Genomic DNA, 24,500 nt, shown 5'->3' with positions numbered 1-24,500 from the left:
CCGCGCGTCCGAATCGGTGATCAGCATCCCGGTCGCTGATTGGTCGATCGCGGATGCTTGTTTGCGTCAGACTCTCCTAGAATCGTAAATCATCCAGTCTAATTTTATTACGACTAGCGAGCAGGTTTTTCAAGACTATTACACATTATCACCCGATATTTTCCTGGTTGAGGACTGCTCTCTGAAATTATCGTGTTTAATATCACTCCTTCAAGTCCATTAACTTTTATGCCGTCAATGTACTTGCTACATTCTCAAACTGGTAATTTTTCTCAATTCTTTAGTCACTTATGATTTCAAACATTCTCACTTAAATATATTTTAGAAATGTTTAGAAAACCTATAAGGATATTTATTTAGTGTACGCTTTATATTTCAGCAAAAATTCAAGCAATCGTGCTGCGCAAGCCTACAATGTGTGTTGGTACGAGAGAATGTTGTTTTCTTGTCCCGTTTTTAGTGAGATCGCGATGCTGATCGAATCTAATATTTCGCATTTGCATGGCGAGCGTGTAAACAGAACGTTTAATCGTTATGTTTTCCAAGGAGACGCTGCAAGCTCCGCGACAGAACTTTAGATTTTTATCTCTCGACTAAATAAAAATCAGCATTTTTTTAGATCGTTAGTCTCGTTCGATATCGGGGATACCACTTTGGAAAATATTGCGCGAAGGTGTTAAATATTCAGAGTTCCCTTTCAATGCGAGCCAAACTTTCCATTCGCGGAGGCTCGCCAATCGAAATGACGGGACGTGATTGGCTGTGCGTCACTGCCTGGATTCTTGTTTAAAAGGCGGGCACTGTTAATGTAAACATGTTAACAAACCGGCAGAACCAGGAGGCTCGCCTAGATTCATTTCCATCGTCGCCGAGGTCAAGTAAAAAACCACGGCACAATTTCAGGATACATGGTAAATATGAGTAATAAATTTCAGCATGACTCTTAAATAGTAAACCAGAATTACATCAGTCTACGATATTTTTCGAAATCTGTTCTCCACGCTCCTGTTACACTGAGATCTAGGATTATGAAAAGAAACGAACAAGGCTTTCTAAAATATTAAATAATAATAGAAATCAAAACGATAAGATGAATATGAAAGTCATACAAATAAGGTAACAATTGCAATTAACTTCACTGTTTTTTTTTGTTTTACTCATATCTTTTGCAGGAAACTTATTGTACAATGTTTTATCTTACTTTTTGGCATAAGTATTTCAAAGTTTTAAAGTTTTTAAACGTTTAAAAACTTCAATTGCATTTTAAATAGTTGGAAATTTAATCTGTGGGCAATGTATATGTATATACAGTAGTTCAAACTATTATCTCTGTTTACACGTTCCTAAATATGACTACGTTGTTCAGATTGGTTGGAGCTTTCCAATTTATTAGTGACCTTGCATTACATAAACTCAAAATATTTAGAATTTCGGGGAATACACATACGTACAATTGACTAGAATAAATTGCTGGAAATACAATTTTAAAAAATGATACATAATATAAATTATAAATATGTAACGTCTAAAATGTTTCACGACGTAAAAGTATTATTCATAAATGTTTAACACTCTCTGTGTTAAAACTAATATGTTTTACACGGGGATGTTAATATATCGTGAACCTAGAATGAAATTTTTATGTACAAAATATATATTATAAACAGAAACTGCTATTTTGCAAATAGAAATTCAAATGGGACATCTAGTATTTACTATTGGACAGAATTATCAGTTGCTAGAGGCTGACTATTTACTAGTGAGATTTTATAATTCATTTCATGGCAATTTAATCACACTTGTATTATCTAAAACAATTTTGACATAATACATTGCTTTGCGGTATCTCTTCCTTAATAATATTTCGACCTACCCACGCTACAAGCTAAAAAATTCGTTCATTGTTATCTATGAATTACACAAATAAATTATCAGATGCTTTTTACGTATATTTATATACAAAGAGTTAATTGTAATCTTGATACATATAATATAAATTCATTTGTATAACACTGAATTATTAAAAAGTCAAACGATAAACAACATCGGTTATCTTAAACCTACTTGTAATAAAAATCTTTACCCATAATAATACAATGTATAAATACACAAATAAATTATTTAGCTCTAATTATCAGTTAATTTGGACGTAGCACTAGAATATTAGAATTATTCGTCTTCTACCTAAGACAGTAAAAGCGTAGATTCGAAAAAGCATTTCTTGTACCATGCCACGGTATTACAGTTTCGCATAACTCTATACAGTTTTGAAACCATACATAATAATGTTCACCGTTTTCAGGACGTGAAATATAGTTTTATTAAATTCCACTTTATCGCGAAAAGTACCTTACTGCACATATTCGTATTTAACCAGTTAAAACAAAACTTTCTATACCATAATAAAATTACCAAATTATCATATATTGAAAATAATGAACTTTCATTATTTTTAATTTTAAATACACCCAATATCTGCGACCAATGCCATTATTTTCATAGAATTATGACGAGTGAAGTTCTCTTAATTGTAATATTACGAATAATTTATATAAAATTTGTTATCAAATAAATATTCTCAATAAAATATCCAACGTGTTATATTAAAATACATTATTTATCGTACTTGAGAAAATAGCAATGTTTGGATAGCGGTGTTCATTATGTATGGTTGATACATGTGAGCAATATAAAAGTTCTTTGATTACAGCCAATTCTTAAATTAATTATACCTGATATAGTGTGAATTTGATTACAAAAATACGTGTAGAAAACTCGGTAATTTTTGTTTCTCCTATCAACAACGTCGTGCTCTTTTATTGTAAAAGTAGCCTTAGTCGATTAAATTAATAGAATGTTCGATCACCTTTTTTATTTTTGTAGAGATATGGAAATTTGAACTCATTGTTTCTTACTCAAGATGTGGATGCTTTAAATACGTATAATACTATCTGTATAAACACTAAAATGTATACGCGATATTTATACGCGAATATTATAAAGTCATTGCTATGGTAATTAGAGTTTAACTACTGTTACATGCTATAGCTACTAATTCAAAGGATTTCATTCTCATTTCCAATGCCCTTGTGTTATCAAGTAACAAGGTGCTCAAAGAGAATGCTTCTAATCAATATCGTTAAAACATCGGATAAATTTATCTATCACTATATGCAGAAAATAATATATACAGAAAGTCATTTAATATCGTTAATTTGGCATGCCACAGAATATACGAAACGGAATGTTAAGAGCGAAATAATTCGATCGTGAACGACATTCTAGTGGAAGCATTTGCAGGTAATTTGTAATTTATAATAATACGATCCCATGATCTCTTTCCAGTCTACGTTTTGCTTTAAGAGATACAATTCCCATTAAATCTGCAGGAGTTGGAAGTCCTCCAGAGGTATTCGGCGCTACTGCTTGTTGATAAAATACCTCTATGTTTCCACACTGGTTACCATAAACAACCGTATCCTCCGTTCTAGTTAATTAATAAAACATACTCATTTTTTATCACACTTCAAAAAATGTCGCTATATAAATACCGTTCGTTGTAGTAAAAATCTTACGGTAGAATAAGTGGTTAATAAAGTTTATGCGAAAGAGAAGGAATGTTTGAAATTTCTCTATGTTACAACTTTTTGCTCTTAAAACTTAAGAAACATTTAACGCGCTAAGTGCAATTTGAATGAAGCGAGAAGATATAAGGCAAATCTACAGAAGCGAGTTGAAGCTGACATATGCGAAATGAAACTAGTTCAAAAAAGTTTTTTAATATCCAAAATATTACCTGACGATGATATCCGTGAGATTACTAGCATGCGTAAATCTGTCGTGGAGGCAAGAAACAATATCCAATTCCGTAACACCCCATAGACCAGAACGATTTACTGTATCCCATTGTGGATCGATGCCTAAAATACTGTATAATTCTTTGTTTTCATTCGACGGTAGAGGCTCCAGACATTGCTGCAGTCTCGCTTCAAGCTTCCCTAATGTGCTTACGCAAGTTTGCCACTGTAACATACATATATTGTTCAGTAAAAATTTGAATGATGGCGAAATATGATGAGAAAATATACTCACAAGGGAGTGTATGAGATCAGGATTATTAGCGGTGCCATTTTCCATTAACAACACTAGCACCATATTTTGATGCCCGCAGAGAAATAGCTCTGATTTCTCAAGACAAACCTCGTCTTTGGACATAGAGACCCAGTCCTCTTCCAATTCATCCTCACCGTCACTACCAATTTCTTTGTTAACTGCCCCCAATTTTTGCTTGATCATTTGATTTGTTGCCGTTGAGAATCCGGATAAATCGCGAAACTCGCTAGGGGTAGTTTCTCTGCTACAAAAGCCACTGGTCCTTTCGTCAGCGAGTAAGCTAAGCTTAGACATAAGGGGCGTTAATTGTAAACCGTCTAACTTCTTCTTCTGAAGAAACTCGTACGTGTTGCCGCACTCCGAGGCTGATTTCCGTCTATCATCGTTGTCCGTGATGTTCAGTGGCTTCAAAGGGAGGCTCATTGATCGGCGATAAGATTCTTGCTTCGTTTTATTATCCATCTTTATGTCACGAGAGCTATTCAGCTTCTCTAGATTATCTTCGCTCGTGGTATCACAGTTATTTGTTACATTCTTAGCGTTACAATTGTTAGTGAAACTCGCTAAGAAATCGTTACGATTAATTGCGTCGCTGTTGTCGTCTTTAAGTTCCTCGTAGTGCGAAGATATGTATTGCTCGTACAGCGATTTAGATACTGGCAGCCCGTCGCATCGAAATACAGGGTAGCAAGGATCGGTGATCGTTTGGAATTGCTTCTTATGCGTGGGCTTCTTTTGAGGGGAGGATTCGGGGGATAAAGCGTTCTTTAACTGCGGCAAACCTAATCCATACGTTCTAACTGATATTCGATTAGAATACAAACTCACGGACGAATCTAGGTCGTGCATACTTAAGCTCTTTTTATTGAATTCCCGTCTTTTAACTAACTTCTTGTTCGGCAGAATGCTCCTCAATTTATTCAAACGTTTACATCTAAGTGCCTCCTTAACAACGTCTGGGATATCATCTACATTCGTATTCATCTCTTTCATTTCCTCCTCCGGCTCAACACTCGCCTCCTCGTTCGTGTTACATATCAGCATGGCATTGCCATGCAGAACTCTATTTATATCTTTTAAGGGCGTAGAGCAAACGCTAGGAGTTAAAGGATTTACACACTTAGGACGGTCTGTTTTACTTTCCTGTTTACGTTTAACGGGCGAACTGTACGCTGTAAGTGGAACGGAGGGTACGTAGTGGCTGTTATCGTTGTACTGCGAAGAATCTAATTCCCCTTCTTCAGGTACAGTGAAGATACGAGAAGTGTCACGTTTCATTCCAGACAGAGGTAGTTCCTTGCTGTTCTTCGACATAGTCTGAAAACACAATTGTCATGTTACCATGCGATTATTGCGATTCGCTTTTGAACACTTCTTACCTTTCTCTGCAACACCTTCTTCATGACAGAGTCTAAGTAAGAACTATAATGTCGTTCATTGTTCGCCTCTTGTACAAGCTTGCCAAATTGCTTTTGTTCTATATACACTCGCAGCAACTGTACTCCAATAGGTAAATGAAATTCTGTTGATATTCTCTCTGCAGGAGCCTGAGAAAAAAGTCATATTTAATATTAATACTCGTTTTATAAAAGATTCTGTATTATACGAATATAATATACCTTTATTCTGTATGGATCGGTTATAACAATTTGTTTAGTCAAGTCTGCGCTCAGTTGAGTGGCAACTACCCTGAAAAATGAGTATACAAAAAGAAAATATAAAAGATACATTTTGTTCATAATTATGAACAAATAACTCACTTGTTGTTATAGAAGAGCGCGCCACCCATGATGCCATTAATTTCTTGACAATATTGTAGAACTTGAATTGCTTCTAAAAATATGTTACTGGCGGTCTAAAAAGATTACTTACACGAATGAGTAATTAAAAATGGCGGGAACAAAGTACAAACCATTGAAATTGATATCATGTATCGCTAACCTTTGGAAGCTTAATAATGGGAATGTTGGAGAAAAGATTGGCACTGTATTGAAGTATTGGCAAATATGTTTCAAACATTTGATATAGTTTCTCTGTAAATTTATTTCTATCGTTGTTGAATGATTCCAGTATCTTATTCAAATCACAATGGAAAAACTTCAACAACGATTCCAGGGTATTCGCACGCCTCTCTAAAATCCAGTCTTGAATATTCCTATCAGTTCCCACTGCCTGCAAAACAATAAACACTGAGCTACGCGTGCTAAATGTTAACTCATACCATGTATGACGCATTAAGCAATAAGAAAGATTCTACGCTTCATTCATTAAAAGTACACTGATAATTGTTACCGCTGTAGCAGATAACTACTACTATAAACTTGTACTATACATATCTTTCCATATTGTACACTTATTGTTCTTTCTACATATGTACTAGTCTCTCTAAATTTCTAATTCATCCCGTAGCTTTTCAAATTAATCGCACCTAGCTCTGAAAGCTTAGAAGTTTCTGCGCAATGTTAAAAGAAAAAACAAGTGATAATGCACTCACAAGAATGTATTGTCCAAACTTTTTTAATACAAATTTTCCCCCTTGCAACGTAATGGATTTCGGAGAAGAAAACGAGGTTGTAAGGAATTGATTAACAGCCATTAATTGACCTGCTAGAGCTAGCCTTTGAGTAAGAGATACCCATGCTGGATGGAAATACATAACTGCTTCTGCAGGATCATCATCTTCTTTACAACACCTTGCAGTGTCGTAAACAAATACTATCATCATCTCTCTAAAAACATAAAAAAGGATGTTGAAATCATTTCAACTTAATGTCATACGATTAATTAACTCTGTGGCTCGTGAATGATTTAACAACAGCTCCATAATACTACCATATATAATTTACGGCTACTTGTTAAATATAAGATAGCGAAATGTTCTGTCTCTTATAAATGAATTAGCTTACCCTGAAGTAATCGATAAAAATAGTCTATGCAAAATCGCAAATGTATGTCGAAGCTCATTTTTACAAAATTACAGACATAATATTAATGTCTGTTACTTCCTTTGATTCCAATATACGAATGAATCTACGAAGTAAACAATTGCCAATGGAGAGCTACTGATTAGCTGCACCAGTAACCGATAACAAAATAAACCAGATAAGATTACAGTTTAGAATACGTTCTTTGAAAGAGCTATATATTGTACACCGTAGTACACTCGGTGTAGAAATTCATTCTATTATGATGTGGCATGTTCGAAAAGGTCAACAAGTTTTTTTTCAATCACATTACTCACTCTCGTATGAACTTTATATATTTAGGAATGTTTATAGGAATGTTTAATGCCGCAAACTATAAATGAAACATATTTCTCGCAATATACCATGCGTGTATGCATAAAGGGAATCAAATTTAGTGCGCAATGAAAACAAAAGATCTTTTCTACAAAGCATATGTATTAATCCAACCAATACAGAAACAATACATACTTTTATTTACATAAACATTACGCTACAAAAAAAAAGAAATGTAAAGCAATGGAGTGTAACCATGAGTAAATATAAATCAATTAATTACATACATGTATAATACTACGAATGTAGTTACAATGTAATAAATAAGAAATGAAACATTTAGCAGTTAATGAACTTAATAAAAAAAAAAAAGGAATACATATTCGCTAACTGATACAATATTGTTGGAAAGTGTGAAAGAAGCAGGATAATGTGTGGCTAAGATCTCCCGATTAGCAATCGACGAACTCACACCAACTTAAAGTCAGCATTCTCTTTCACAAAGATTAAGGATTTGAAAAGGGACATGCCGCCGAAAAAGTAGCCGGTGAATCGAAGTGTAGCAATGAGTCAGTGTGCAGCGTGGCATAGTAAACAAAGCATTATCATTGAATTAGAGATGCACTTTCTACGCTGCTATAATTAGATAAGGCTAGGCGTTACGCAATATCGTTCGTACTTCGCCATGGTGATCGTGTGTACGCTTCGGTCTGCCGGGGCTTAGACTTCGATTGCGGTATTGTCGTCGTTTTGCGACGTCAACCCCGTCTTCCTTCTCGGTCCGTTTTTTTTTCTCTCTTTTCACACGGCACGGCAACTCGAGCGACAAAGTTTTCCCGTTCCGTCTTTACCGTCGCTCACGATGATACTGAGCGTCGCGAAAAATGCACTTCAATGGAAATGCACTTTTCCGTTATGTAATATAAAATACGGGCCATAATAATCTTGATTTCCAATCACGCTGAATGGAGCCGCTCCTTTACCGCCATGCTGGTATCGATCTCCTCTGGGTGCAGTCTACGGGTATTTTGGTCCTTGAACGATAAAAGCGACTAGGAACCGCGATATTCGAACCCTGCCGGGCTAATGCTCGTAAAATATGGGGTTCTTTACATAGGATATTATAAAGATTTGTAGCTTTTTTCGAAACTTCCAACTTTTAATCAGCACAGTTGTCATGTGACTTTTTGAGGTTTCTCTAAACCAACCAGGTATGTAACGTAGTTTCAATTGGTTGAAAGTTAAATGTTTTAGAAGTTACAGACCTTACAATCTTTTTTATATAAGTGCTTCAATTTATTTTTTATTGGAGATTCGAATGTTTAACGAAATGAAAATTTGTTGGATTAAGATGTGTTAGAATTTGGTGTAATTGGTATATAATTTATATTGGAATATAAATTGTAAATAAATAGAAATACAATAAGCGACTTTGCGTTTTGAAGATTTTTATTAAATGGACCGTTATTACATTTAGTTAAATTAGCAATTATTTAAAATACAATATTTTTGCCGATAACAAAACTAATTGTTTAATCGACTGATGTTACAATTTTCTTTACCTTCCGCACAAACCACGACATGCTATGGCCATCTAGTAATGAGACCTAAATCACAGACGAGGTATAGGATAGGCCTATCACGCCTTAGAGCATATAAAATAAACATGGACGAAGCAGGCAATGAGCGCCTCTGGCGCTAGAAAGAGAGAGGCTATCCCCAATGTGTATCTTTCTCTTTCTATGGCCGTCTGCATTTTCGAAATGGATTTTCGGTAATACAGTTTGGGTGGTGACACGAAATCCCATAAGGTGATAGGTCTATCCTATACTTCGTCGATGATTATAGGAAGGGGTGCTTTCTCCACCCACGGTCGTCTATCAGTATTCTGTTTCAAACCTAGTTAAATATTTAACAGGTAAACTTCCCGCTTTTACGTTATCCTCGAAACAGTAGAAAGAAACTTTACCCAAATTTTATCTTAAATAAATAAATACTTTGACACAGTATACAAATATATTTTGTTACATTACTAGTTAAACCCATTTTACTTCTTAAGCTTTCATTATCAATACTCCTCTCTTGAATAGTACCTACCCTGGTCTTTACAAACTTCAGATAAAACCATTCCTATTCACCCAGAAAATTGTGTTTCATATACCTACACAACAATCGAGTCGAAGTCGAAAATGTTAATTTTCTTTTGCCCCATTTGGGGGCTAAATTCCGACCAGCTGTGTGCGACATTTTCTGAAACAAAGTGTCTCTGGTAACTTTCAAATATCGGGACCGCGTTCTTAACGAGGGGAATTTAATGGCGGCCTGGCAGCCCCCACCCTGACCTCGTATGCAGAGACAGTCAAGGTGTCAACAGGCGAGGCCGAACAGAGTTTACGCGATAATTCTCATCTGTTCGTATTTGCATGCTTATTTCGCTGCTTATCGCATCGTACTAGAACGTTCGGGCCCTTGCATCGGCGATACATGCTCCGGGAATAACTGGCGTTTAGAGGATGCGAGTGATGCGACTGTTCAGAGAGTAGCACGGTGCAAATTCTTCTGACATGTATGTGTGTATACGTATGTAATGTTTTGATTCAATCTCGGCCGAGGTTCTCTTTTTGTATCTGTTTCGTCAAGGAACAATATCCTTCGACATCGTTTCGCCGACAGAACTGTAGACAGCCGTTAATTCTCTCGTTGTTGAGCGCTGCAGGTTTCACGGCGCGTCACCCGTGAGCCGACATTTGTTACATTATAAACATTTTTGTTCAATAAGCATGCAAAGCTGTGGACAACAACGGTATGCCCACTGCTCGCAGTATTCTTGTTCAGCGTGACTGTGATAATACCTCGAGCTTGAATAATATCACACCGATTTGAAGTTGCTTTCTTGGTATGGAATTAACAAACATTTCTGTAAACATTTATAAATTTCATTTCATGTCGCTGACTGAGAATGTATTAGTTTCAAACTTTCCAATTTGCTCTTCGATTTGTGTGTATCATTTATAACAATAAAAACGTTTGACTGCTTTGTTTGGTATTAACTGAGATTTTTAATGCGAAAGATATTGGCGGGTTTAGTAAAGTTACACACGTGATCGATTGGTTCGTTTAAATTGCTGTAAACTTGTCATAAAGTACTGTAAGTGTTTTATTCTTATGTTATAAAGACTTTTCAAAATTTGACAAGAGAATTGCTCTTCGAGGCTTATACGATAGTTGGTTTAATAAGACGCATATATTTCTAGATATGACCCCTTTTGCGAGTTCCTTACGCCATAATTGCTCAAACAATCCAATGAAGGTGGATGATGAGCTTTATTTTATCGAGCAACAGTGAGGCGAATATACTGTAATGGGGTGGGTCTCGTCCACCACAGTATGGATTACTATATGGAGTTGCCTATTACGGGGCTTCGATTTAGCTCCGCAGACATCTCCGAAACAAATTCCATGTGATAAAACAAGGAAAGTTTTTACTGATTCTTGGGGGATCATTAGTGATGGACCATTAGGCTCGAATTATACTCAAGACTCGCATTGTGAATGGCTTATAAAAGGTAAAGATCTCTTAAAACATTCGTAATAACCTTCTTTTCTTATTCATTTGCTGTGCGGCTACTATATACATTTCTATCATTCTGTAGCGAACAACAGCCGCCAATTTATTACCTTGAGTTTCCGTACGATGGGAACAGAATGTAGCTACGACTACGTTTTCGTTTATGATGGAGACTCCTTCCGATCTCCGCTGCTGGGCAGCTTCAGTGGAAAAACAGAGCCGCAGCAAGTGACATCATCATCTGGTTATGTAAGTGAAGACGAAATCCTACAGTCATAAACAATACGATGTCATAAATAATTCATATTTGACGATCTCTTCATTCCACTTTTACAGATGCTAATATTGTTGTACAGCGATACAAATTACGTATTAGATGGCTTTCACGCAGAATTTTCGGTTACAAACTGTCCGAACAATTGTACAAATCATGGAAAGTGTATTAATAATACTTGCTTTTGCGAGAACGATTGGGGTGGGCGAGATTGCTCCCGGGCTCTGTGCCCCAACAATTGCAGCTTTGGTGGAGAGTGTGGTTTAAAACGATGTCAGTGCCATAATGGATACTCGGGGCAGTCTTGCTCGTTGCATAGAACTCATCCGGAAGGCAATAAGTATGTTACTAAATACGCTGTTGCGTTAAATCTAATTACCAATTATCATTTTCTACATACTGTGTATGATAAGCAGGTGGCACTGGCTTTCGCATTCAGAAGGTGGACTAAGGCCGCGTGCGGCACACACGGCAGTATATATAAAAGAAACTGATTCGCTTTATGTTTTCGGCGGCTATGATCTCAATTACATACTCAGCGATTTGGAAATGTATCGATTTAGTACAAGTCAGTGGGAAGACGAATATGGTAGTGTATTAGGTAAGAGCTGAGATTATTTATTGTAATTATACAAATTGCTGCGTTACACTTGGTACATACAATGTCTTTTTAATACAGAAGGCACCTCGTCTGCAGAATATTTAGATCCTATGCTCATTGCCACTGAATTAGAGCGGATAGGTTCAGGCGCAAAAGAATTGTATGGTCTTCGTACATCGTCCCTTATTTGGAGAGTACTCTACAGTATTAAAGACAATAATACGTTTAGCTTACCCAATCATGGAAACGTGGAAAATGGGCAACACGGTTGGACGGAGTTTAGAAATACAGCGGAGCACAAAGAGCGTGAGAGGAAAGCTCAAGAAACCAGGGAGGGCGATAAGAGTAAAAGTACAATTAGGATAGAAAGGAACGATGATCTTAGGAGAAAGCATTCTAGACATCCGAAGCCACGATACGCGCAAACTGCAAGGTACAAATAAAATCTACTTTTTTATATAACCTATTGAACTTGCATTTGAGTAATTGGAATGTATGTCTTTATTTCTTATTGTATTAGACATCGCAGAAATCTTGAGAATTTAAACCTTTATCGAGAACTTCGCGTACCGAATACAAAGAGTGACGTATTGAATTGGGAGGAGCAAAGCGTCGAGGATCCAATTGAAGAGAATATTTTCATCCAAGATCCGAAATTAGCAGCGGATGAATCATTTAACGACGAACCCACAAAACCACCGACCGTCGAATTACCTAAACCAAGTCCACGATATGGCCACGCTGCTTGCAGATACGACGGTTAGTTATAAACATAACAGCTGATACAGAAACTAATATAATATAATTCACAATCTATTAATTATAGACGGCTTTGTCATATATGGTGGGAAAGTACAAGATGGTACTCTGTCAAATGAATTGTGGCATTATAATGTTAATACTCGTATTTGGACATTGCGGGCTAAAAATTCTCCATTCTATCCACCGCAATTAACGAGACACACTCTTACATTGGCGAACGATTATATCTATTTGTTCGGTGGTAGTACAGTGGATGGTGAATTCTCGTCGAGCCTTTATAAGATTAAACTGAATCTATGTAAGCCTATATGTCTGTGAATATTTAATTGCGTGTAATATATTGCAGGTAAAAGAAGAATATTTTATATTAAACGTATTATGCATTTTAGCTGATCCTACCGCGACTACAGAAAGATGGAAGGAAGTACATCCTCGAGGGGGTAAACAGTTAGACGTACGTGTCGTTGCACATTCGACTGTGTACCATCGTGCAACTAATTCTTTATTAGTCTATGGGGGAGTAGTGGCTAGTATAGCACGCTTTAGTAAATTATCAGATAGAATGTTCGTGTTTCAACTTGACAGAAAAGTTTGGTCTGAAATTGATTATCCCAGGGCGCATTTGAGAGACACATACGTTCCAAGGGAACGGGCATTTCATACTTGCAATATCATAGGTAATTAGACGCTCCATAGCCTGCTCATATTATTATTACAATGAAATGTCATCGGACTTGATGTAATTAATTTCGTAGGGAATTATTTGGTTGTATTTGGCGGATACTCTCATAGACACAATAAAGAGGAAATTTGTTATGATAATCAAATGTATCTTTACCACCTAGGCTGCCATGCCTGGGTAAGTCACGATGTATTAGGCATAAACGACAAAGGTAATCCAAGAGCTTTATAGCTTACAAACTTGAAACTTTCCATTGCTTCTCCGTTGAAACACATGTCGTCGTGTCGCTTTTAGATTCCCGTTATCCAAAGCAACAAGGAGTATTTGCACACGCGGCAGACGTGCGGAATGGAAACATTCTGTTGCTAGTGGGCGGCTATCATGGGAATGTAAACGCAGACTTACTTGCGTACACGTTGCCACCAATGCTCGCGCCAGGGGACGAAGACCACATAGAACCGGAGCAAATATGTTCAAGGCATAAAAGTCTAATGGAATGTGCAGCTAATCCGGAATGTGGTTGGTGCTCGGCAGACGAGGTATTATTCTTCTGGCACACAAACATTTACCTATCCTTCAACGAAGAACAATTATTTACTTTGAATATTTTTTATCTGTTCCAGATATGTTACGGCAGAACTATTGGTAGTAATTGCACGACTAATCTTCAAACGACTCGTTGCCCAGGCGTTTGCCCTGCGCTTGGAGATTGTCACTCCTGTTTGATACATGGCCAGCCTGGCGGTGGCTGGGGTACGACGGCTCGCGGGAGAAAGTCTGTTTCTAATAAACTAAATCTTGGGACTTGCACTTGGTGCGTTCAGAATGCACGCTGCCACCATAAAGACGACAATTACGGGGTTTGTGGTCTTAGAGACGACACGCCGTCCCAAATACCGGGATGGTGGGGTGCGAAGGGCACGGAGATTATAAAAGTCGAGGAATGTCGAGAAATGGATAAAAGGCCGGGATTAACGTTTTTGAAGTACAAGCCGCCGGTGAATTTTAGTCAACCGGACTCTGTAACAATAGTCAACGCTACTACGGTTGATTTTAATGTTCCGTCTATGCAAGGGGCTAAAACGGAATCCGCCCTTGGCGGGGAAATGATTGCTAGATTAATCGGGTTCCTTAGACCACCGACGTATTTTTGGGACAGCACTGTGGAGCATTTAAAGATCTGCGTTAGTTATAACAGCGCAACCCTACATGTGTCGCGGAACGATGACCCTCAGAAATTGGTAAATCGCTTTTCTATTTTTCAATTAATTTAAATTAATCTGTGGTACTTTAGATATAAAATATACTTCTTCTTTTGAAATGCTATTTAGTATTCTTTAAGAAGAAACGCACGCGTATTACATTCCCTTTCAATCAACTTTCTCCAGGAATTAGTTGCAAATTTAACGGCTGAGACCTCGCAATGCATTCCAACGAAATGGCCAGACGGTCACCAAATGTTGCTGCTGCCGGGGCGGTATTTATTGGATTTCGAGTCGAAGAGAATGGTCACCACGAGTTACGCGTACGCCAGTAAAATGGAGATTACTCACAATAAGAAAACCGAGAATCCGAAGGTTTTCACGTTCGAGTATCTGGAACCGTATCAAAACGGATCTTGTCACCAGTACAAGAACTGCTTGCACTGCTTAACCGATTCTTCGTGCGGGTGGTGCGACATTATTAATAAATGTATTTCTCGTTCGATTAACGAGACCGAAAGCTGCGTGGCGGACGTGGAGTGGGACGAGGATGGCAATCCGAGCCGTGAATGGCATTACTTAACCATCACTCCTTCAGCGTGCGCTAATTGCTCTAATTACATCTCCTGCGAGTCCTGCGTTGGTAGCAACTTGTGCGAATGGTGGACCGAAGAGACACGCTGCGCGAGAATAGGCAGGCTGCCCAATGCTGTTGTCAGCCTTGATCAGTGCCCGATACCGTGCAGGCAGCGTTCGAATTGCACACAGTGCTTGGACGAGCGTGGAAGATGCGTATGGTGCGAAGCAACGCAGGAATGCTTCTCCTTCTCGGTATACACATCTGAATATCAGTTTGGCTTGTGTCGGGAATGGATGGATCAAGCTGGTCTCATGGGAGTGACATCGAGGTCCGGGTCATCTTTAACGGGCAATGATCAATGCAAAAGTTGCAGTCGGCACACGAACTGTTCCAGCTGTCTCCACTCGTTGAGCTGCGGCTGGTGTTACAGCCTCGAGAATCCTATTCTAGGAGCGTGCGTGCAAGGAGATTTCAATCAGCCACACGTTAATTGCAGCTTAGTCATTAATGATTATCAGAACACTACTTTAGAAGCTGAAGAGGCAGGTTGGGCGTACGCTCAATGTCCTGATGTTGACGAATGTGATTTGGGTTTGCACGACTGCCATCCCAACGCACTGTGCACCAATACTCATGGCAGTTTTAGCTGCCAATGCGAAAGAGGGTTTAACGGGGATGGGAAAGAGAATTGCACGAAGACCTGCTACGAGAAATGCGTAAACGGTTATTGCAGCGAAGCGCCTGATTACAAATGCGAATGTTATCTTGGCTGGACTGGCCCAGATTGTAGAACGAATTGCGGCTGCTACAATCATTCTAATTGCGCACAAGGTCCGGGTATTTGCGACGAATGCCAGGATTGGACCACCGGAAGGTATTGCGAGGAGTGCAAAGCAGGCAGTTATGGGAACGCTACAACACCGTTAGGTTGCAAGAAGTGCAACTGCAACGAGCATGGGGATAAAGATCTGGGGATCTGCGACAGGCAAACTGGCGTGTGCTTCTGCCGCGACAACACTCAAGGAGATATGTGTCAGCGTTGCAAGAAAGGCTATTATGGCGATCCAAGGGACGGTGGGATGTGCTATTACGGTTGTATGTCGCGAGGCATGCTCGGAGGCGAGGGAACTGGCAAACGTGGCCTTGGTAGCAGACATTCGCAGCTATCATGGGAGAGCCATTTCGGAGAGTCACCAACAAGAGAGTGCCTCTGGATAGTTAGCCCAAAAACGGATCTCTCATCGGATACCATGCTCTCTGGAGCGCAAAGCGTAATCCAGTTCACTATACACGATGACATTAATGTTAGTTGCCAAGAGAACAGCGTTTACGTGTACGACGGACTTCCCGAATTTGTCTCATCGTCTACTAGTCACCAGAGTCAACTATTAGGCGTTTACTGTACAGAAAGCACGGACTATCCCGTAACAGTGGAAGCTAAGTCCGGATTCCTTACTATCCACTATAAACAGCTGGACGAAGTGGAGGGTTTCAATGCAAGTTACGTAATAATGACGTGTAACAATTGCCCCGGGAATCGCGAATGCCGGAATGGGAATTGTTTGTGCAAAGCATCTTTCGTAGGGATCAATTGCGACGTTGAGCTGTGTCCCAACAATTGCACTTCGTCTAAGAAGCAAGGAATTTGCGACAAGGGTTACGGGCGCTGTGTCTGCACAGCTGGGTACGGGGGGCGTGATTGCTCAATCAAAGTTAAAGAGCATCAATTGGTTTTTACTGAATTATTTAACTCCGAGTACTTGGTGGATCAATTAGATCATCTGAGGAAAACTTTACCACGATTTGGTCATACATTGGTCGCAGACAGAAGAGGTAGTCTGTGGATGTTCGGAGGATATTCTCTTAGTCACGGTCCTCTAAATGATATTAGACTTTTTGATACTAAAAATAACACGTGGATGCCAATTACTGTGGAGTCTACTTCAGAAGCGTCTATGCCCCAGGGCAGATATTTCCATGCGACTGAAATAGTCCACAGTAGGCAGCAGATATATGTCTACGGTGGTTTGTCGATGAAAGAAGAAGACGTTCAAGGATTGTCGAACAACACTCTGAGCGACTTCTGGAAATTCAGTCTGCAGAACCAGAGATGGATGCAAATCACGCAGGATGAGCTTAAAAGGGAACCACCGCCTCTGGCTGGGCATACATTGACTTTGCGTAGGAATGGAGAATCAGAGAGTCTGATATTGATTGGAGGATTTAGTCCTAAGTACGGATATCTCGACACAGTGTGGGAATTCAATTTGGAAACGGAAACCTGGGATACGATAAACACAATTGGAAATGGGCCACTAGGGGTGTATGGCCACTCAACGGTGTACCAAAGCAAATCGGATAGTTTCTACATTTTTGGCGGATATACTTACGCGATAAATCGAACATTCATTTCAAACAAATTGTACGCATTGAATTATAAAAGCCGCGCCTGGTCCGTTCTTCCACCATTCGATGACGACTTTACAGATGGGAGTAGCTTGGTAAGCAGACATTTATTTATCCATCGTTGCTGTAAGGGAATAAAGAGTAATTGTAAAAGTACTGTTTTATTGCAGCCTCAAGCTAGATTTCTTCATTCTGCAGTTACTACTGACGAATACATGGTGATATTTGGTGGTCGCCAAAATCCTCATAACACCTCCGATTCATTGATCGCTTACAAATATTCATGTAATTTATGGATCCGCTTAATAACAAAGGATATGGAAGTTATTGGAAGTCCTCCGCCACCAGCGTACGCTCATGCAATGACCCATGCCGATCCAGAGTCTAATGCTGTATACGTTGTTGGCGGTTTTGATGGTGGCATTAAAAGTCACGTGACCCTCATAAGTATACCCGAAGATTTGTGCAATCTTTGGATAGATAAGACAACCTGCAGACAATATTTTGGGTGCTCGTTTTGTTCTGTTACCACAATAAGCGGGACTAATGCCTCCTTCTGCTTCTCCAACGAAGTATCCATTAACAAAGATGATAGGTATGCGGGTACACCTAGCTCAACATGCTCTTAATTATATCCATAGAATATTAAAGGCGATCTTATTTTAGATGCGACATTAATGTTACTCAAGCTCAACGATCGAATGGAGTATTTTGCAATTCAGAATGGATGGCGAGTAGAAAATGCCAGAATTTCAAGACTTGCACGGAATGTTTAGCAGAATGGCCGTATTATAAAAACGAGGAGCCAGTGTGTAAGTGGTGCACGAACTGTCCAAATGGAAAGTGTATACCGTATAAGAAACATTGCGACGACTTGAACAAATGCAGACTCAGGCAAATATCGGTGACGGATGTAAATCAGTGTGGCGAACGACAATGTCCAGCTAGTGATTGTGAGAAGTGTAACAGCCTCGAGGGTTGCGTATGGACGAGGCAGGTCTTGAAGACTTGTAAGTTTCAAACATTAACTCCGACGTTATACTCTTTATTTAACAATCCTTAACACCTTTATTTATCAATGTTTTCAGCTGAATTAGGGGTTGCGGTAACTGGAGAACCCGTATACGACTGGAATTGCGTGCCGGATGATATATTCGAGAGATCAAGCATTAAAATGGGGAGCACACAATGCGAAAAGCGATGCGCCGACCATAAGGGTTGTAGAAGTTGTCTGAAGGGTACAGGAGCCGAGGGTGGATGGCGGGAATGCAGATGGTCAACGCAGCTTAACGAAGTAAATTTACAGCGATAACAAGATAATTATTCAACGTTTGAGTAACATTATAACGCGGATCTGTTTATTAATTAATCCTAGTGCATCTCTCCATCGTATCAACCACTATACTGTGCTGGTGGGGTATGCGGTTTAGTATTACGCAGTTCTGATATGGATCATTGTCCTGAACCGTGTTCGGTTTTCAAGCAATGCAGCACATGCTTGAAACACTCGCATTGCGGATGGTGCTCCTTAGATTCAGCTAACATAACTGGTCAAGGGATATGCACAGAGGGGTCACTCGAAGCGCCCGCAGATCATCCAGCTGGTGGAACGTGCGATATGCTTTACAATCAACAATTCCCTCAGACAGAGCCACGTAAGTTTAAATATCTATATACGTTTCAATTTTGTATCTAGTGATGTATTTACCAATGATCGTTTATAATTGATTACAGCACTTGTAACCACACTGCTCCCACATTACATAGAGTCTTTAGAAAGTTCAGACAATGTTACAATGTTAATCCCTAATGTAATATCGAAACCAGTATTCTCTTGGCATTACGTGCGGTGTCCTCCGGAAAATGAATGCACCAATGGGCACCATACATGTTCTCCAAAGAGTGAGAAATGCTTTGATTTGGAAAAAGGATTTGAATGCATGTGCGGCGATGGATATAAAACTGAAACGTAATTTCGTTTTACTTCGTCTTTCTTGCGGTATTAACTGTAAGAAATAAACAAGTCATTAATTTGGTTTATATGTATTTCAGGCCATCTTCGTTCAATGAATTTGGAAGGTATAATTTACGTTATGTATAACTTTAATGAAACTTCAAGGTAGAAACTACGTTTCATATTATATTCATTATGTGTTTTATCTTTAGAAAAATATGCGTGCCAATGTGTACGCAAGGTTGCGTTAGGGGCACGTGCGTAGAACCAAATGTGTGTCGCTGCGACTTCGGTTACGTTGGTGCCAATTGTTCGATTCAATGCCAGTGCAACGGTCACAGCAACTGTGCAGGCCCAGATAAGCTGGACGTATGTTTAGAGTGTCACAATAACACTATGGGACCACAATGCGACAAGTGTTTACCTTTATTCGTTGGGAATCCAGCGGACAACGGGCAGTGCGTGCCATGCCTTGAATATTGCAATGGGCACACTCGTATTTGCATCAATGAAAGCATGACCGTGCCGGTAATTTAAGTTCAATTCGCATATTAAGCAGAGGCATATAAAGATCGAATAAATGGTGATCATTCTCTTTGTAGGATCCGAATTCTATTAACAAAATGTCTCTAGAATTGTTGAAAAAACAGTTGGTTGAGGGTCCTGTGGCTAAAGCGAAATGTGTAAATTGTGGGAACAACACGAAAGGTGACAAATGCGGAGAGTGTATGACTGGTTATTTCAGAGGGACAGAAGATCTCCGCGATGTATGCCGACCGTTAGTATTTTTATGACAATCTTTACGTTTGAATGCGCTGTTAGATGTTATTTTAAAAGGACATATTTTTCTAGCTGCGAGTGTCATGGGCATGGATTCACTTGTGATCCTGTGACAGGGGAAAAATGCAATTGTGGTAATAATACAGAAAGTGACTCCACTTGTACCAGTGGGCCCATGAAAGGTACGAATACTGGTAATCCACCGTGCTGGATGGTCCAGTGCAGTAAATGCAAGGAGAATTATGCTGGTACACCGATCATGGGCCATCAATGTTACAAAATTGTGACAGCCGATAACAAAATGTGCTTTGACACGAAATTAATAGGTGAGCAATCTAACAAGCGATTATATACGTATACTTCTCCGCCGTGGCACCTTTCATTCATCTAATACAAAAATTCTGTTGCGTAAAAGCCCCATCACCACCATATTAATTACAAGTTTCTCACACTCGTGCAGTGTGCACTTTAACTAACAATAAGCGATATTTTTCTCAAAGTGCAAGGTCCTATTATGTCTGGAGGATCTTATGGTTCGTCCTCCTCCAACGGTGACTTATTACGTGTTCTTATATCAACCTTTCTGTTGTTCATTGTAATATATTATTTTAATTAATTACAGACGAGTGCAAAATGAAACCGAAGCCGTTGAACCCCGGCCAAACGGTATTCTACATGGTGCAGCCTCGTTTCATGAACGTCGACATCCGAGTTATGGTGGATGTAACTCAAGGAGCTTTAGATCTGTTTCTCAGTCCGCGCGACGATTCTTTTGTCGTGACTTTAAATTCCACAACGGGCTACCAAGAAGTACGTGTATACCTTCTGTTTATTAAGCACTGTATTCCCAGTTTCATCACCGTTTCCTCTTCAGGTGGACCTGGACAGTAGATTCGTGTGGCGGAGAGATCCACATAGCATGTGGCTAGACGAGCGTACCCGGAGTAAAATGAGAATTGTCGAGTTTCACCCACATAATACATTTCCATTCGCATCAAACGGCTCTACCACGGAGCCAAATTGGAACACCGGCCCCCAATACATCGTGATGGAACGTTACGCAGAGAATTTGGCCACTTTCCTACCGATCGAGAAGAGGAACACGTTTCTGGTCGTTAGGAACCTGACTAATCGATTAGTGTTAACTTTACCCCAGGACAAACATGAGCTCCATCAAACGAAATTCCACATCGCGTTGAGGGCAATCGACCCTATGCACCCAGAGACAAGTGGTCGAGCTGCTTACGGAATGATTTTCTTTCGCCAGGATCAGCTGCATATTGATCTCTTTGTGTTCTTTTCCGTGTTCTTCTCCTGCTTCTTTCTGTTCCTGGCCGCTTGCGTGGTTGCATGGAAGACGAAACAAGCAGCCGACGTGCGGAGGGCACGGAGAAGGCACGTTGTCGAGATGCTACACATGGCTAAGAGACCTTTCGCCTCGGCTACTATCATCTACGATCGGGACGGCAACGATTGCAGCCCGAGCTCGCCACAGCGTAAAAACAGGCGCAATAAATTAGTCAGCTTTCACAGCGACGTGCGACCGGTCGCGGCCGAGCCAACGGACGACGGTGTCGCGGCTGTGGCCACGGTTTTTATCAGATTACCAGGTGGCCGACAGGCTCCAGTGAAATTGGCCCTCGGCAGCTCGCTGATACTGTTGACCAGAGTCTACCCGGTCAATAGCAGGGTGTTCCTAAGACGTAGAAACAGTCACGCGTTGAACTGAGCTTCTTTCAACAGGAACTTTGCCGCTGTGTTCTTAAGCCTGCTTAAGTTCATGGGAAAAGGTAGCAGTCATTCTTTTTTATTCACTACCCTTGCGAATCGTTTTCATTGATCTCATCTTTCAACCGCCCGTTCGTGCCATTTGGTGGGCAAGTCAGTGACACGGATTAGGGGGCGGGGTAACACTTTTCTTCTTTCTCATCGAACAGCGTGTGTACATTTCTCGAATTTCGCGTATTATTTGTTCCGCCATCGTTCGCATTGTTTGAATATTCGCCAGTAATACGAAATCTTAGACTAACGTTGTATTATAGTCGCAAAGAAACAATTGTAAGGGTATTTAAGCTAGATGATGATATATATAATATATATATTGTCATACCATTCCATGACGAGACTGTATGTTTGTACATAAGAATCTGTAATTATGTATTAATTCGTAATTTACACATTTTTGTAGAAGCATTTTATGTGAACGGGACATGATTTTGTGTCTTTGTACGTTTCGTGGCTACTTTCGGGGGAAAGTGGAGGATTTTATCGAGTCAAGAGGTATATTTAATTGCTCACGTAAAAGTAAATATCTATCGAAGGATGCGAAAGGGGAAGGGAGGGAACAGGCAGCTGCAGGTATTACTTTTAATACCAAATACTTTCTTCGTGTCTCATCGAAGATTTTAGGCGAAATCAACATTTTTAACGAGAAAGGAACATTCAGTCGCATCGGGTACAGAGACAAGCGATCTTATCATTGTCGTGAATGTAAATAGTGTAATGCCAGCCGTGGAACCGATTGTAAAGCTTGCTGTAATAGTAATCCAACGCGGGCAGACACCTTTAGGATTATTTTCGGGGTGACAAAAATGCAATAATGATCCTGCCAACTGGGCACCACTTTCTAACAGTTGGCCAGCAGGGTGGCTTTCGAACGCGACACGTATACGTGCGCCGTTAGAAGTATCGTAAGGGCTGCCACGATGGCGAATTATATCCGCATAATTTAAACGAACAGTATTAGCATCGTTGATTAGAAAGAAGCTCGATAATGCGTGAGTCGAAAAGGTTCCTATGCCAAAAAACCTGATGCAGGAATAACAAGCGTCGTAGCATAATGATATATTATTTATGGCAAGAAGGCAGATAGAAATGTAAAGGATTTTAATTAGTGAATTGTACATATGAGGGGTGCACGTTTACAAATGTTTGTCGACACCGTATACAATATATATATATATATATATATATATATATATCCTGATTGGAAAATATCAATATTTACCAATCATCAATATCGGTCTGGATCTGATGAGATGGAAGGAAAACGTGTTTTCTTATCAAAGACGATAAACCAAGGTTACGTATTAATCAAAATGTAGACATCATAGGGTGTTGATGTAATGATATTAACGCATACTAGTAAGGGGAGTGCAAGCAAATTAAACGAGAAAGCAAAATGACGTAGATACGTTTATGTAAATACCACGAAGCGTTTTTGCTAAACTGTTATGCGGTACCAAACGAGTTTAATATATTCTGTACAGAGTGTTTCTTGGGATAATTGTTACATGGCTTGGATATTTTACACTGTGTTTGCATACAATGCATTATATAATTTAACCAAATACATTTCCCTCGGACATGAGGTATTTTCTATTGACAGTGCTGGAATTAATGCGCAAAGTACTATTTGAGTGTAAGAGTTCAGTACAATTTATTTGAACAAATACAGTGCGAAGTGTTCAAACCATTTTTGGAAGCGTTCTACGTAAGTCATCTATATGTTGGAAGAATGCATGGTTGTTTCTGGATCAGGAACAATGACACATTGAGCAATTGTTAAGTGTGCATAAGACAACGCAGCACGTCTTGTTCGTTGAATCTGAGAATTTCTTTTCTCACGAGTCTTGTCACTGCGTATCTCATTGAACGACAACTTGCAGTTATCTGTAGAACATCGAATTCGTTTCTCTCTCTCTCTCTCTCTCTCTCTCTCTCTCTCTCTCTCTCTCTCTCTCCAACGTACTTTTCTCATTTTCGATCGCAATTCACAGTTTACCTACATGCGACCAACTATCCTAACTATTCATCCGCGAGGTTTGAGCGACAGTCTGTAAACATGTATTTATAAGGATACAGAGAAACTAACGTGTATGTACATTTACATAGATTTACGTAAATAGAGATATATATATTATATATATATATACATATTATGTATACACGATGAATGTATAATTTTTCGGTTGTACAGATCTGAAGCGTTAATTCCAAAATGTTCTATTTTATATATAATTATTACATTGCATTCAATGTAAGCGATATCTTCCAATGCCGGCATTGCATCGCGTTGAGAAATGTTTGTAACACACTTCATGACACCGTCGTTTATATAAGAAAAAGAAAAAAAAAGCGGAAGAGAAATGGTTGTGAAGTCCATTGCGGCTAGTACCCCTGAATGGGTTTGCCAGCATCATGGATCTATCTGTATTGTGGGGAGGAAGATACGAGGTTGTGCTAATGAAGATTAATGAATTGTATCGAGGAAGCTTTAATAAACGTGTGTAAAATTGGGTTTCACTCGACAGGGTTCTCATTGCATTTATTACAGGAT

The 24,500-nt window shown here is 39.3% G+C and overlaps 2 protein-coding genes across 13 annotated transcripts; one reads left to right on the top strand and one right to left on the bottom strand.

Moving 5' to 3' along the window:
• The first annotated feature begins 127 nt into the window (after positions 1-127).
• On the top strand, positions 128-24,466 carry Megf8 (multiple EGF like domains 8). Of its 10 annotated transcripts, none has more exons than XM_076819208.1 (25): positions 128-911; positions 10,607-10,918; positions 11,006-11,169; positions 11,257-11,534; positions 11,611-11,795; positions 11,874-12,228; positions 12,316-12,554; positions 12,622-12,855; positions 12,947-13,234; positions 13,313-13,450; positions 13,534-13,778; positions 13,863-14,480; positions 14,628-17,522; positions 17,598-18,022; positions 18,094-18,437; positions 18,516-18,721; positions 18,803-19,082; positions 19,162-19,396; positions 19,480-19,506; positions 19,594-19,909; positions 19,984-20,159; positions 20,234-20,487; positions 20,662-20,712; positions 20,784-20,971; positions 21,036-24,466. In XM_076819208.1, the coding sequence occupies exons 2-25, from the start codon at positions 10,714-10,716 to the stop codon at positions 21,888-21,890; spliced, it is 9,201 nt and encodes a 3,066-aa protein (XP_076675323.1). In that variant the 5' UTR covers positions 128-911; positions 10,607-10,713; the 3' UTR covers positions 21,891-24,466. The 10 variants fall into 10 exon arrangements, with proteins under 10 accessions (XP_076675323.1, XP_076675315.1, XP_076675325.1 ...); XM_076819200.1 differs by having other exon boundaries at positions 11,608-11,795; XM_076819202.1 differs by lacking the exon at positions 128-911 and adding an exon at positions 9,599-9,918 and having other exon boundaries at positions 11,608-11,795.
• On the bottom strand, positions 1,359-8,487 carry Hps4 (Hermansky-Pudlak syndrome 4 protein). 3 transcript variants are annotated; one of them, XM_076819212.1, is made up of 9 exons: positions 8,032-8,487; positions 6,608-6,842; positions 6,055-6,285; positions 5,874-5,968; positions 5,733-5,802; positions 5,493-5,660; positions 4,093-5,430; positions 3,797-4,023; positions 1,359-3,487 (listed from the first exon to the last, which is right to left on the bottom strand). In XM_076819212.1, the coding sequence occupies exons 1-9, from the start codon at positions 8,037-8,039 to the stop codon at positions 3,313-3,315; spliced, it is 2,547 nt and encodes an 848-aa protein (XP_076675327.1). In that variant the 5' UTR covers positions 8,040-8,487; the 3' UTR covers positions 1,359-3,312. The 3 variants fall into 3 exon arrangements, with proteins under 3 accessions (XP_076675327.1, XP_076675328.1, XP_076675329.1); XM_076819213.1 differs by having other exon boundaries at positions 7,020-8,485; XM_076819214.1 differs by lacking the exon at positions 6,608-6,842 and having other exon boundaries at positions 8,032-8,483.
• Positions 24,467-24,500: the final 34 nt, after the last annotated feature.

Source organism: Andrena cerasifolii, chromosome 8 (assembly GCF_050908995.1).
Source record: "Andrena cerasifolii isolate SP2316 chromosome 8, iyAndCera1_principal, whole genome shotgun sequence".
In the NCBI taxonomy this organism is placed as follows: domain Eukaryota; kingdom Metazoa; phylum Arthropoda; class Insecta; order Hymenoptera; family Andrenidae; genus Andrena; species Andrena cerasifolii.
Note: the sequence above shows the minus strand (reverse complement) of the source record. Positions and strands in the feature narration are given on the sequence as shown.